Source organism: Taurulus bubalis, assembly GCF_910589615.1.
Source record: "Taurulus bubalis genome assembly, chromosome: 6".
Classification (NCBI taxonomy): Eukaryota; Metazoa; Chordata; class Actinopteri; order Perciformes; family Cottidae; genus Taurulus; species Taurulus bubalis.
Window position 1 is genome coordinate 19,288,854 of NC_136594.1, and position 15,771 is coordinate 19,304,624.

A 15,771-nucleotide genomic window follows, 5' to 3' on the forward strand; every position below is an offset into this window, starting at 1 on the left:
GTAATAGATTTGTTCCTTTTATTGAAATAATTATCACGTTTTTTAAGAGAAAGGTTTAAGTTTAGCGAAGTAACAACATAATCTTCTTAGATGTAACTCTTGAAAGTATTTTGGAAATAGATGGCGGATTTGTTATGAATTTACACAATTAACAAAATTGAATTAATTGTCATTATCATTACACATCAGTGCGTTTGATAACTGGAATGTTTTAACTTAATCAGCAACGAGTTGAAACAAATGATTGTAATCATATAAAATGAGTGTCCATTAACTTCTATTAGTTTAATGGGAAATGACTGACGCTTGCAGGATTATTGCACCGTTCGCTACAAATTGATATCACGAGTGATCAGGCACTCAGCAAACAGACCGTGATAAAACAAAACAAAACAAAACAAAACAAAACATAGAATATAGAAATGACCACAAACAACAGGACTCAGATCAAGATTTAGAGGAAAAATTGTTGCGGCATGGCAACAGTTGAGGGAAAGTGAAGCGAAAGCCCGTGGGGTGCTGGGAGTGTCCAGATTGAAAGCACATGTTGGTCGCTGGGATCTCAACTCAAACGTTTTGCTCGGTTTTGGCACAGAGGCTCTATTGACACATCATACATCAACCTCAGTAAAACTATAAAAAAAATCGAATCGAGTGTTCAATGGGGGTGACCGGTGGGCCGAATAGTTTCCTGCCACATGTTACAACACAATGACAGCGCCTTTTGTTTTCAATCACTGTGAGTTGACCTGAACATATTGATTCAGGTCACCATTGAGAAGGAAGCAATTACGGAGAAACAACAACAAACAAGGAGCACGATATTTGATTTGATTGGCAGTTTTTTTTTATATCAACATTGTTTAAAAAATGATTAAAAAAAGGTATTTCAGTGTTCAGTAACAAAGCATTACATGTGTATTGCATGACATCTTAAAAATTAAGCTTAATACTGTTTGTTACATTTTATGGGCTAGCCTTCATTTAGTAGCTACCGCCTACTGTAAATTGCATTAAAAAGCATTTAGTAAGATTATACACAATATAAAAATAAAACAGTTACATTTAAAAATCACACATCTGATAATAAAGTGGCTCAAATATATATAAAAAGACTAATCACAAATGTTTTTGCCACATTGGACATTCCCCAGATTATTAGCTTTTCATTCCTACTAAGGACAGGTGTTGGTATGAAAACACTGCAGTTGAATTGCTCTATAGTCAAGATATACATTTACATTAAGTCCCTTTGCTGAGTTGAACAAATGAGGAATTATTACAATCTTCTTCTCCCCTTTTCTAACAATAAATGAAATAGAAAGTCATGCTTTCACAGGTTTCTTCAAGTTGCATGTTTTACTGTTAACATATTTGGTCTCTGTTTACTGATATGTTTAATAACAAAAATGATGCATTGATACGTGTTTAACTTCCTTATATTAGTTATCAATACTATGGCACTATGGCCTTCACATAAAATCAGCTTTCCATTTCATTTTCCATATGAACTCTAACAACAGCGCTTCAAATATCTTGTGACTGGTAAAAAACAAAATTGTGTTTCATATAAGACATAGAGGATCTTGCATATAATAAACAGTGAAATATAATTATGTCAATGGCTCTGACCCGGTATACTGAATATATAGCACCACAAAATCAGTGCTTGTTTCTTAGCAGTCTGTGTGAGCTTCCATCGGTTTTGTTCCTGATGCTGGAGCAAGTGTGAAGACAATTCAAGATACTGTTGTAGCACGGCCGGCACTGATTGGTCACTGCCCCTGAAGGGTTAACCCCACTGGACAGCCTGCGTTACTGCCCCTTGACCCCTCAGGCACGGAGTAAAAACTGTATGCGTTGAGATATTACTGTGAAAATAACTTGGGTGGATTGACCTTTGGTGTTTGTAAATGAAACACTTCTTTCATAATGAATATATACTGTAGGGAAGCCAACAAAATCCCAATTTGAATTCCTTCTCGGAGACCGATGCGAGTATTTTTTTTTCCCCATGACGTAAAAGGTGCCATTACCCACAAAGCCTTGTTCCTCTCTGGCTGTGTTAAGTGAGAAAATACTATATACAGACGCACATTTAGAGTTAGGGACATGTTGCACACACACATACACACATACACACATGGACACTTTCTCTCTCATGCGCAGCACTCACACACATATATCTGATATTAGCATGCATCCCACCATCTCGAGGTATAGCTGCACTTGGTGCTAACAGGGAGAGTTGGAGGTGACTGCGTGGGAGTCCGGAGGGATCGGCGGCGGTGGCGGTGCTCGAGGCGGCTTGGCGGTGAAGTGCTGGTTCTGCAAGCGGTCCGGAGAGGTGGACAGGTACATACAGCGTGTTTACATACATCCACAGCAGTGACAGGGAGGTATACAGGTTCGACTCGGGAATACCATGCCTGACGACATACACTTCTTCCCTTGCGGTTAGTTTTTCTTGTTATTACGTCTTCTAGATTTCTTCACCCTGGAGAGAAACACAGATGGATAACTTGTATTATTTAGCCTGTAAGGAGAATACGGTCATTGTTTCTATTCTTTTCCTGGACCAGATGGGGAAATCAGTACAGTGAATTAGAACCAGATTCACTAAAAATGTTGTTGTGGAGTTAAATCAAATCTAATGATTAAACGTGATGTCCCGCATAACCGTTAAAAACCCACAAATGTCAGTTGATAATGGCTCGTCTGGTCCAGAACAAACATTAAATAAACCAACAAACTCAAACTGTCCAAATATTACCACTCACTTTCCCTTTAAATTAAAATAACTCCCAAACCTCCTCCCAAGACTCGCGTGCAGTATATAAATGTAGCGCTAACTACACTAGAGAAATGCTGTCGGGGTACATAACCCAGGCAGCAACAATGTATATGTAACTGTAGCAGAGCATGAAACAAGCTGATGCTTTAAAAAAAGATGAATCAGAAAAAGTCAAGTTGCAATTTGCTATTTTTTACTTTCCGACGCTTGTGGAGCGTGTGGATCTCTACATACGGCGTGTGGATCTCTGCATACGGCGTGTGGATCTCTACATACGGCGTGTGGATCTCTACATACGGCGTGTGGATCTCTACATACAGCGTGTGCTGTACCACATGCAGGCTTCAATAAACTGCGATAAGACTATAAAGAAATACATTTATAAATAAATCCCTTCTGTATTCATCTTTACTAACACGGTAAATATAGATCCTCAGAAAATTACTTTATTGTTTGTCTTCACATTGTGCTTCAGGTGTTTATGGTGGTTTAAAAAAGAAGCAGACATGCAGCCTGGTGATAATCACCACCAGACATGTTGGGAGCATTTTTTTTTATGAGGAGTGCACACATTTTAACTGCATAGCTCATTAAAAATTGAATGAGCTGCTGCACTTATTTTTTTTTTTACTATGACTAGTTTTTAACCCACAATGCTGCAATCTGACTGGGACAACTCTGATGCTGATGTGCAAGTAGTGATGATAACTGTATGGAAAATGCCTATTAGAAATAAAAAATAACCATGTGATTTGGTACATTAACTGAGAGCGAGCAAAAATTATGAACATTTGATGACTCTGCAGCTTTGTGAAGTCACAGAAACATGCTTCTGAGAAAACAGGAAGCAGACACAGCAGTGGCAGATTCATCACTATTCTTTCCTCATGCTAATTAATTCACAGATAATAACTCAGCTTCTTGCATCAACCATGTCAGTGATTTCAGAGAAAGAATGTTGGCGGGAAACTGACAGATGACCATTTATAACAGTGGTTTATTTCTTCGTAGGCTCAGCATGGAAGAGAGAGAGTATTTCCTTTCTGTCTCTGTCAGTGATGTTCGTGTCTGCAGAGAGAGAGAGAGAGTGAGGGTTTCTTTCTTACTTGTTAATGGCGTTCTTTAAGTACTGCTGCAGCCACTTGGTCTCCGGGTTGATGCAAACCTCCCTGTTGCTCTTCAGCTTGGCACTGTTGGAGGAAAGAAATTTGAGGGATTAGATGCCAGTATTTCTGCTAAATGTCTTCACGTACACAGCTGTTCACGTGAAGCAGAGATGCAGAGACAGCAAAGTATTCCAGCCTCATCCAAACTCGCATGAAATAAATCAGGTTCAAAGACGACTGGAGAATATTTTCACTTCGGGGCTTCCTTCATAGCCGAACATCCGGTGATGTCGGACAGTAGACAGATGATATCTATGTTATTAGCTGCGTGGTCAACCAAAGTGTAATACAACCTCACAGAAACCTCAAGAAAAAAGTTTAGCAGTGTAGTTAATACAGATTCTAGTAGAACTTTAGCTCTTTAGTTTGGCTCTATTTGAATACATTTTAAGGCATTTTTAAGGACCACACGTTCATCTTAGTAGCTATGAATAAAACATGTAAATAGGGGTTATTATTCTTTATACTTGATGATTGGAGTCCATTTTCCAAAGCAGGGATTTTTTAAGTCTGACACTGTGAGATGACTGAAAACTGACAATGCTTTGGGAGATGGAAACGAGTCAGCTGTGGGCTATAATCATATTTTAGTAAATTGATATAGTACAAAATATGCCAAATATGCCAGCTCCTGAAAACCGTTTGGGCCAGTTCTGGATTTATATCTTATATTTTTTTCTCCATGATTTCTAAATGGATTTATGGTTGTTAATTTGTTTTACACATGAACATCATAGGGATGTTCTCACGGTGAATCTCGAAATGTTTATCTGTTTATTCAGATTTGATAGATTTATGCCTCTGAGATGGAGTAAGCATTTTGACACCAACATCAATCAGGATGTAAAGGTTTTTAAGCACCTTAACTGTGTTTCACTTCACAGAACATCTTCGTCCCACATTTACACTCTCTGCAAGGTGATGCATACAGCGCTGAAATTAATGGAGAATGATGGATTCTTGCAATGTGGGAAAATGAGCTAAAAAGCCATGGAGCCCATTTGGATAATGGTGGGATGTAAAATGTGCCATTAGTAACATTTAGAATCCCAAAAGCACTATAAAGGTGGTTAAACTGATTATTGGGAGGTGACATTGTTTAAATTGAAGAGACAATATCCAAAAGATATGCGTTTAACTTAAGTTATTTTATGACAAATAAAATGTGTTTAATTTTTCATGAAAGCCCACTTCAATGAAAGCTCAACTTTATCTCCAAAAACTCACAAAAATCTTACAACATATCCCAGTTTAAACCAGAGGATTACTACTTCTAACAAGCTGTCACCTCAATATCAAGAGTTAAAAAAATAAATCACACTGCTAAATTTAAAGCTAACCTGTGTTCTTTTTTTTAGATAAAAAGGAATCCAGTTACACGATGCATATATAAATAAAATAGAAATATCTGCTTTATTTATGGTTGGCCTCCTGCTGAATAAATCAATGAACTTTGATGTTAAAACGAGCACAATATGTCAGGAGAATATCTGATATGGTTTATGAAGGCTGAGCTCAGAAACACCTCAGCTCTAAAAAGCCTCACCACATCTTACAACACATCCGAGCTGCAAAGCGGAGGATTACTGCACATAACAGGCTGTCACTCTCCAGTCGGCGGTGAAGAATCACCGCTTTCTGTTTCCACTCAGGGACAGCTGGAGAGGAGCTCACACTGCACTGTGCGGCTTGTAAAGCTGTCGCTACTCTGCACACAGAACACCGTAAACCCTATCTTGATGCGAGTCTGTAGGAGAGAGTGTTTCAGTCAGGCGGGTTTAAAAGACACCTGGGCTCCTGATAGGGGAGGTACATTGAGAAAACGTCATTTAATTTTTTTTTTTATAAATATCATCTCTCTTTTCCTCTTACTAAACAATGAAAATATAAATTCGCCCATACGAAAATTAGATTTTACAACCCAGATGTTCTATATCTTCTCTGCAGGATCTAACACGCGGCATAAGACTGACTCAGGATCTGCAGGGATTTTAAAATGAGACCACTTGCGCCTTCAAGTGAGTGATGACCTGTTGATGGAGAGCTGAACCAAATATTTAGGAGAGGATTTGTTCTGTTATCAGACGCTGCTGAGAGAGTGTCAGATCTGTTGGCGTGAAGGGGGGAAGTCTCGCCCCCCTCCAAACATGTGGATCTCACACCTCGGTGGCAAAAGGTCGTGCATGAGAGTTCACAACTCGGGAGGTGTCTCGCCTCACTGCTCCTCCTTCTCCGCCCTCCATCTCTCCATCACACGGCTCTGCAAATTAAACACATTCCTCTGCGCCTCCTCGCTGCTGTCTCATCACCGCGCTCTGATTCAATTTGAACCCCTCACACACTCTCCTCCTCCGTCCCCTACGCTACACCCCTTTAATAGGCCACCTCCCCTATTCCTCGCCCCATTTAGATGCGCACACGCGAGCAAATGAGCAAATGGCCCCCGGAACTTAAAAGAGCAGTTTAGGAGCATCAATCCAAGCATCAGCTGCAAATCCTTAAACTAACTGCTAGGGATGTCCCTTTTTCCCCCTCCTCTTTTATTTTATTAGGGGTGGCTGGCTCATCCACTCGGGAGCCCTCTGCTGTTTTGATGTATCTCCCTTCATCCTGTTTATCTGTCTGCTTGTCTGGATGACCAACCGAGAGCCTAAACCCTAATTGACTTGGCTGGAATTTGAGTTCCACAAGCAGCAGGTAGTAATTACTTCACAGCAAGTTAATACCAACAGCATGCTGGGACGGGTGGGGGTCTAGGATGATGGCGCACGGTGGGACACAGGGCAGAGGGGATAGTGTTACTGCATGGCTTTCTTTCATCTGCCTCAATAGAGATATCAGAGCTCCTCGTCTGAATGACTTCTTGACTCCTCTGACACTTTTCTGGAGGGAGGTTAGAGGGAGTTTGTGTCCCGGCTGGAGCGCTGTGTGTCCTCTTTGACCTTTTGCCATTCGCTCAGCCCTTCTAACAGTCATTATCCCCCCTCTCTTTCTGGCAGAAGCCCCTCGGCCTTTTGGCTGTGAGGCTTCTGCCGCCCCGTTTTCTATAGCGAACAAATAAAGGAGGCCTTTTAGGAAATGTCTTCCAGACTGGTGACATTATACTCACTGTTGCTGGGTAGGTTATGAAAAAAAAAGTGTATAAGGGACACAGTGGGTCAGCAGAAATACAAAGGCAATCACTTTGACCCTTAATTATTGCTTCCTTTGCAAAACAGAAATGCCCCTCTTGAGCTCAAGCCGCTTTCCTCTTTCTGAGAGGATCGTGTTATTTTAAACTGAGGCCTCTCTTAGGAAAATAATAGAAGAATATTAACACCACACACTCACACATCCACTCTCATGTGTGCATATGTGAGTGTATTGCCTTTTATATATCATTAAAAAAGATTATTTTACAATAATTTATTAATTAATATAAGTTATGTTATTATTCATTAACTAATCAAATGTAATAATATGTATATGTCTGAAGGATTTCTGTAGCAAACGTGTAAATAAGTATATACAATTTACATGATATTAATGAATATGAATATTCTTTAAGCTCTTATTTTTTTTCATCATTTGGTCGATCCCCACTTAAGATTCTCTGCACCCTACTGCCATCTGCATATCAGCATTAAGATGTTCGTGGTGGGAGATCACTCTCACTCCCACAGGCACAGCAAAGATATCAAATCACCCAGCGAGGATCAGCCACAAATCAGGTTAACAAAAAAGCTAGCAGCCAAAAAGTTATTTGTCAGAGAGTTGGACTAGAGTTGGGGAGCGGCCGTGGTCTAAAGGCAGCACTGACTCTGACCAACACAGATAATAAAATGCACCTGGATACACCAACATCTAAAAGAATCCACTTGAGTGGCAGCATCCTTGAAATGATTGGACACACAATAGAAAATACATTTCTTCAAGTTAATCACCAAAATAATTTCACAAGCATTCACTTACATGACTTGGAAGGGGCAGTTGGGTGTGTGGAGGAACTTGAGCTCTTTGATGGACCGCTGAGGAACCGTGTTGAGGGTGGAGCGACACCAGCACCGCTCCACCAGACTGATGGGCTTTGCTGCAGAAACACAGCAAGGAATGTCACAAGTTAGCATTAGCGGTTAAACCAAAAAGTGATAAACTACATGACAGGAAATTGTGCGATTAAAATAAGTGGACAACATTCAAAGGAAACTCAATGTTGTGTTCAACCCACTTAATAATACGTTGAACAGGAAACAGCAGTTTTCATAAAGTTAAGTTAAATGAATCACTTTGATTCACTTGGTTGTAAGCTAAGTTAACACAACCTAATCTTACCCGAACCGTAAACCAAGCCTCCACCATAAAATATAATGATTTACATTATGGTGACATGCATTTGTCCCCATAAGGAAGGTGGGTCACACACAAACACCTGCTGCATTACATATAAAGCCTTTATATATCAGTAAATGTAGCAGAACTCTAACTTCATTATAGAGGATACTGTTAACTTGAGGAAAAATACTTATTTTGATTTTCTTTTTGTTTCTGATAATATTTAAATGCAAATGCATTTTTGCTCACTACGGCATTTCACAAATAATTAACTCAATTATATCAACTCAATAATTGATCATGTAGCGGTTCAGAAGTAGATAAAGTGACTGTTTTATGTTTTTTCTCTCTCAATGTATACATTTAATTGTTTGTGAAACAGAGATGGAGTCATTTTATTTCATGTCAACTTAACTAAAGATAAAAAATTATACCACAATAGTTTCTACTTCATTTCACTTGCGACTAAATGCATAACTTCCCTCGGCAGACTAATGAAAAGTGTGCGTTATCTACTGTAACCGGCCTTTACAAAGCGTGAGCGTATGAGTTTACCTGCTATTGCTCTGAGCATCATGTTAATTAAAAAGAGATTAGCCCTTTCTGACCAGCCACACACTCAAACACACACGCAGAATTTCAGCTTTTCACTCCGAGAGCATTCAGCGTGGCCACTCTGATGGAGAAGGGTCCTCCTCATTCAATTTCCAATATTTGCCCCTTTTATGAAAGAGCACTCTGCGGCTCAGACGGCATCAACAGCCTCAGAGGAAATCACCTCAAGTACATTCTTAAAATGATTACAAATCACCCGTGAGACTCCATGGAGGCACTCGGGGGCCCAGAGGACCACAGATACACACGAATACCTCCAACTGCACGCAATAACAACTAAGTGTAGCTTTATACTTAATTCGCCTTTTTGAAGGATGATGGTTGTAAAAATAAAAAATGAAAAGATGAAGAGAAACAATAGTGCAATACAACTTTACACTATAGGAATTCATCCTAAAGGCCCGGATGTTTTATTCCATTTATTCTGGTTTAAAAGAGGAAACATGCTTCTCAGAGGCGACAGAGTGTGTTCAACAGCTAATTTTTTTGGATCAATATATTCCTGCCATAATTAACTAAAATAAATGTAATCAAGTGAGTCACGTGTAGCAAACAGACCTTTGTTCTGGGGTTAAATATATTCCCATTGATATGCATGTGTGTAATGCAACACCAAATGTCCTGCCACAAATGGCTAAATCCTCAGTAATATCAGCCTAATGATTCACACCCATTCAGGGTCTTTTCTCATGCAAACTAGGGAATCATTATGCAGCACGCAGCGCCGGGCCCAGAAGCGAGCATCCACTGCTATCACCGCCGCATTGTTTATCCCTAATTAGAAACTAATTAAAAGAAAGCAAAGGGAAAAGACAAATACACACATTTAGACCTAACTCTTTAATATGCAATCGGGGGTCTTACTGGAGTTGAAACAACAAGCTTAGCATAATGCAGGCCAGACGCCTCAACACCCTGTTGTCTCCTACCAAGGGTAACATGTGGAGATTAATGTGGGGTCACGGGGGAAACTCCTTGTACATTAAGGATTTTAGTCTAAAATACTGAAAACTAGAATCATGGGAACAATTGCAACCAGATTTATTGCTCAAATAATTCAATTAGGAAAAAAGGATTGCTTCAAATGTTTCAAAAAGTTGTAGTGAAAATGTAGATTACTAATCACAGCCAATATGTAATTTCACTGATATACTAATTATCAAGGGTTTCAATTAACTAATGAATTCACTAACTAAGTATTCTCATCACTTGTTAATCTGCTGATCGTTTACTCAACTAATCATTTTGATAAACAATTTAGAATTTCCCAGAGTGTGGACATTTTCAAGGTTTTTTCAGTCTACGATCCCAAAACATTCAATTTGCTGTCGCAGAGAACAACATTAATAAAAACAAAAAAACATCTTTGAAAAAGCAAAACCGGTGACTTCTCTGCATTCTTCCTTTCAAAACTTTCTTAAAACTCAATCTGTTATCAAACTAGTTGCATATTACTTTTCTGTGGAATTATAATCAATTAATCGTATAATTGTTTAAGATATTCAGTGATTATTTATTAAATATAGATAAATGACTGATGGATCATTTTGGAATACAAGTCTACGTTTTGGGAACTATCCTTTGATGAGATGTTACAAAACTCAAACCCAAACGCTGGAGTGAAACCGCCACAGGAGCAACAAGGAATTTGTCCAAAATGTCTCTTTTTCAGCAACGAATGAAACTCATCAACCATCAAACCATCAACGTTCAGATGACAGAGACGAGCCAACAATGTCAGAAGTTAAGCTTTGAACAAACAAGAAGTTAAAACATGAAGCCAAATATAATTCTCATTTAGATTCAAGACATTCACCTGATTTTCTCACCGACTCCAGAAATGTTTCTTCCTACACAGCCAAGATTAAAATAATCCAAATGCCAAAAGCCACAACATCCAGACATGCCCCATTTTTAAAACATCTCATCCAGCAACATTTCTTCAACCAAGAATCAGTTGAAACCCTCAAACCAACCAAACCAACAATCTCTATGCACCATTAAAAGCTTGGCCCCCGAGTCCCCCGTCCCTCTGCTGGACTCACCGTTGGAGGTTGGTACTTGTGTGGCCACGGCCATCAGAGCCATCAGTGCCAGCAGCTTGACATCCATGGTGGTGGCTAACAGGCTGCAGGAGGGCTGCTCTCTCTCTGCTACAATCCAGGGAGCAACTGTGACCGCCAGCTCTGCTCTGCGCTGTGTTAAATCTTCAGATGGGAGAGAGAGAGAGAGAGAGAGAGGGGGAGAGAGAAGGGAGTCCCATTTTCTCAGGAGGGAGGGGGCAGGGTCCCAGCATGAGAGGAGAGGAGGGGAGGGAAGGAGGGAGAAGCAGTGAGTTTAGTATGGAGACTTCCTCGATTATAAATGTGTTGGCTGGGAATCAAGGAGAAAGTCTGAGGGGAAATCTCTCTCTCTCCCCTCTCTTTCTCTCCCTCTCTTTCTCTCTCTTTTTGACTGATTTCTCTCCATTTTCTTTGCCTCTTCTTGCCACCTGTCACACACACAAAAGCACACACAAAAACACAGACTTACTTTTGGGGATATTACATTGACTTAAATGAATTTCTTGGAGACTTATCCTAATTGAAACCCTTGCTTTAGACCAAGTCTACAACCTAAAATGTAATGATTTATGTTCTGGGGATGTGAATTGTGTCCCCACAAGGAAGGTGAGTCCCCACAACGTGACTTTTTGAACAGATTTATGTCTCCACAAGACAGGTAAAACGTGCCAAAACACACACACACACACACACACACACACACACACACACACACACACACACACACACACACACACACAGGTCCTTACTTTCCATAGCCAGGGCTCCCTGCTGTTGCACTAATATTGTTGTATATTTCAGCTTTCTTATGTCATCCGTCTCGGCTCATATCCACGACGCCTGGTTCATGTCTTATTCGAGCTCCTCTGGATTTCATGCCAGTTTCACTGTCTGCTCTGTAATTGCACTATTAAAGGACTGTTTAACTTGCCAACTGCATCATTAAAATGAGAAAAGGAGAAACTGTATTGAATAAAAAGGAGAATCATGTGGTTTCATTTTATAAACTGTTTGCAATTGACTAATGTGACTCTCCAGGCCAAGATTATATTTTAAAAAAGCTGATATTTGGAGAGGAAGCCTCTGTGATGGGCTACTGTTGTTTGTTAAGAAATTAATGAAAATGAGGACTAAATGTGGATTTATTTCTCCACAGCTTCCAATGACATATCAATAAATCAAATTCAGAAGGATGAAGAAGAAAAACGGTTAATAGTCCTTTTATCATCATAGAATTAATCAAACATTTTGGAAACATGTATATCTGACCAGATATGAGGATAGCAAAATAAGGATGTCTGTATTTGATTTCCTCATATGTTGGCAACTAAAATTGCAGTTGATTCCTAAATGTGTACATTTAGATTCCTGAACCATCAATTACTGTCATGTCAATTCCGCTGTCAATTAATCACCTTTTCTGACAGCTAAAATTATATTCTGATGTTTAGCTTACACATACCGCATGCGTTTCTTTCCCCCTCTTACAATGAATCTATATGTACAGTAATAATCAATAATATACAGCAGAGAAAAACAATGTGACTAACTCCTGTAAGCATTGCCATGAAAATCAACCAACTACTGTATATAAATACTAAGTACTGAACACCTTTTGTAGTAGATATATGATGACTGAAATATTGAAATATGTTTCAAAAACACAAATATAAAAGGCATGCTATCATTCACGCTGTCCCAAGATAATAACTCAAAAAGTGTGGCATTTTTGTAATGATGCAAAATCTAATATCGAATAAAGTAAATCAGTAAATTATTAGGAGAGTGACTGTATTGAAGGAACATACAGGAACTCTTTTGAGTATCAGATAAGGCTAGCGAGTGTTGGACTTATAGTATGGATAGCTAATTTGGTGTCTAAAACTACGGATAGTGACATTAACTAAAGTTATGACAGGAATATCTGATTTTAGACGACATCTGCTGGAGGTGTGACAAACATACAGCAAAAAGAGAGTGGTGTTATAACAGGTGGGAGGTAAATAAAAGTTCTCACATGTTTCTGAAGCACTTATTCTCACTGTCGGAAAACTTTCAACTTCATCTGGGAAAAGTGGACTCAAGCATTGAGCAACAACTTAAAGGGACACGATGTGTGTGTAGATGTTGCTGTGTCGTTAGTTGAGTATATGCGTGTCCGTACATGTGTGTGTGTCTAAAAACATGTCCGCAACTAAGCATGTTTTCGTCCCCTTTCCCTCCGTTCTGCTGCATTTAATCCAGCAGCTGGTGAACTGAAACCGGTCTTCATGCCAGAACTTGACGCCGGTCAGAGCCGTTGGAGGTGATTCAAAAGCCCCGCCCTCATCTGCAGCCTCCTACTACCAGCAGCCGTGATGGAACCGAACACTGCTAAAGACTGCCTGTCAATTCACATACACTGAGAGTCCTCCCCTGCAGTTTACAGGCCTATACCATGGCGGCGTGCTGAGAGAGAGTCCTGCTGGAAGCTGTAAACCTGAGAGGGTGTTTACTGTCAGCCAGAGAGCATCCAATGTAACTGTCGTTACCAGCGGGAGATGAAACTGAGCTGTGAAGAGACAAACGTCAAATTACTTTGGAGGAATTTACTTAGTTTTTTCTTTTTTTACACAAAGAATACGTTTTTTTTATTGTTTTATGGATCAAGTAGCACAAACTTTAACATCAGCTAACAGTAATACAGACAGATGTGTGCTAGACCTGCTCTATTCATGCACATTATGAAGTTCATACTTTATAACTTAATTATGACGAGTATCTAGCCACCGTGGTAGATTTTAAGAAATCTTTTGAGATTATTAATGTGCAAGATTATTATTAGTATGGATAATTCACAGGCCACATTGTGAACAATTTTCAATGGGACTTTGCAGAGAAAAAGTCCCATTATAAAGTGTCCAGTGTGTGATGTGGTTTATTCAGACAAAAACCAATTGTGAAAGAGTTTGTGCTCCTGAATCCTGGCTTTTAAAAAAAAGAAAAAAATCTCATAGAAAGAAATGTCTGCACACTGAACAAATAAGTAGAGTACTTTCATGTGCAGAAGGTGACACAACTTGAACATTTTTGGCAAATCATCAGCACAACTTCATCTGTTTTCCAGAGTAACCAGAATGTTAGATTTATTAAAATTCCTGTTGTTAGCACCAAAAACCAAATGTCATGCAGCGTCATTACATTGGAGTAGAAACAGAAATCTCTCAACTAGGAAAACTAAAACAATTTCACCCTAGATTCCACTAGTGGTAATAAAAAAAAAATAGTTGTTTTTCAAATTGTATTTTCAGATGAACTGACTCTTGAACATAATCACATAATAATATGTGCATTAGATTGTGGACGTTAAAAAGAACCCTGGTACTAGTTGTCAATGCCAGCTGGGAAACAGATGTGCGCTTACACGGTTTGATTTGAGTAATTTAAACACTGTGCTTCACGATGACGCTAAACCTCTGTGCTCCACACCCTCAACATACAATGTTTGGATTTCCTCCTCAGATTCAACGTTTCTATGACGAGATGTTTGGCATAAAATAAGTCTGTATAATGTTTCATGCAAACAATAACATTCACAAGTTAGCTAAGGTAAACCCCAAACTCCCCAAACTAGTGGACACCTTGTTAGTCTAATCATCACAGCGCTGAGAGTTGTATTTACTGACACACAAAAACAAATGTCACAAGTGTTTTAGCCGCTCCAGCGCTAACACGCCACAGGAGCGCGGCTGCGATGGCGGCCCGGGAATGTATTTGGCACGTTTACCGCTGACCTGTGGGACAACACTGCCACTTGTATCACACGTGGGGTCAAAGGTCAGCGTTTCATGTCTCTGTCTAGAGTTACAGGCTGCCAGGTCTTTGTTCTGGACCAGTCCTGATAGACGAGCTCGCGCAAATGGCTGCCATGATGAGGGACATGATGGAGAGCAGACAAGTATGTGGTCTGGATGGATGGCCTGCATCAGGTCCACACATGCAACAGCATCCTATTTGAATTAAGTATTTGCCCAATTATAGGTTATTCGCTCCAATAAAGTTTTTCATTTTCACTATAAATGTGACGTCTCTTGTAAAACAAAACCTTGATCACAACAGGACGTATCAGGATGTGGTTAAATAAGAACTAATGGGGCTTTAAATGAGAGAAGAAAAACATCCAAATGGTTTTTGTTTTTTACTTCTGACAAAACTTGCGGTTTTCCTGACATTCTTCCACTGATGGTTTGTAGTGGAATTTCACAAGTAAATAGTCTTAGAAGTTAAAATCTTTCTGAAATAATATACACTATAGTTAATGGCCATATGAACTAAAAAAGGATAAAATAGACGCAATCTGTCCACTTCAAAAATCATCTTTCATCAGCAGGTGTGTCATAGCACTTAAACCAAACCCACACAAACACATTATTAACGTCTTTAATGCCCTTCCATGTTAAAATGAACCCAAATAAACAGGCTAATCTTTAGGGTAATCTCCCATGCCACGGCAGATCCCGACTTTCCTGTTGGGATCTCTGTGTGGAGATTGCTTCGCGGTCCAGAGTTTATTGTGTTTGTCCAGCAGTTTGAGTCTGGTGTTGAGTTTTATTTTATGGTGGCAGGGCAGATGAAAGGTTTTCCTCCACTGGGTTAGAATAAACAGTAGTTCACAATCACAGTCGGGGCTGAATGAGAGGCTCAAATTGTGCCACGTAAACACGCATTAATCAACATGTGGAGGAAATCTCAAGAGCACCAAATGTATCAGCTGGATCATAAAAAGGGAAAGTGTTGAGTTAAAACTATGCCGACTTCATCTACTTAAGTTGGGCTGAGAGAT

General features: G+C 39.5%; 1 protein-coding gene across 1 annotated transcript; it reads right to left on the reverse strand.

The window, feature by feature from the left end:
• Positions 1 to 2,457: 2,457 nt before the first annotated feature.
• cxcl12b (chemokine (C-X-C motif) ligand 12b (stromal cell-derived factor 1)) lies at positions 2,458 to 11,035 on the reverse strand (the record flags this gene model as incomplete). The annotated part of the gene is made up of 4 exons (XM_079219873.1): positions 10,932 to 11,035; positions 7,912 to 8,029; positions 3,901 to 3,984; positions 2,458 to 2,497 (listed from the first exon to the last, which is right to left on the reverse strand). The coding sequence occupies exons 1-4, from the start codon at positions 10,996 to 10,998 to the stop codon at positions 2,458 to 2,460; spliced, it is 309 nt and encodes a 102-aa protein (XP_079075999.1). The 5' UTR covers positions 10,999 to 11,035.
• Positions 11,036 to 15,771: the final 4,736 nt, after the last annotated feature.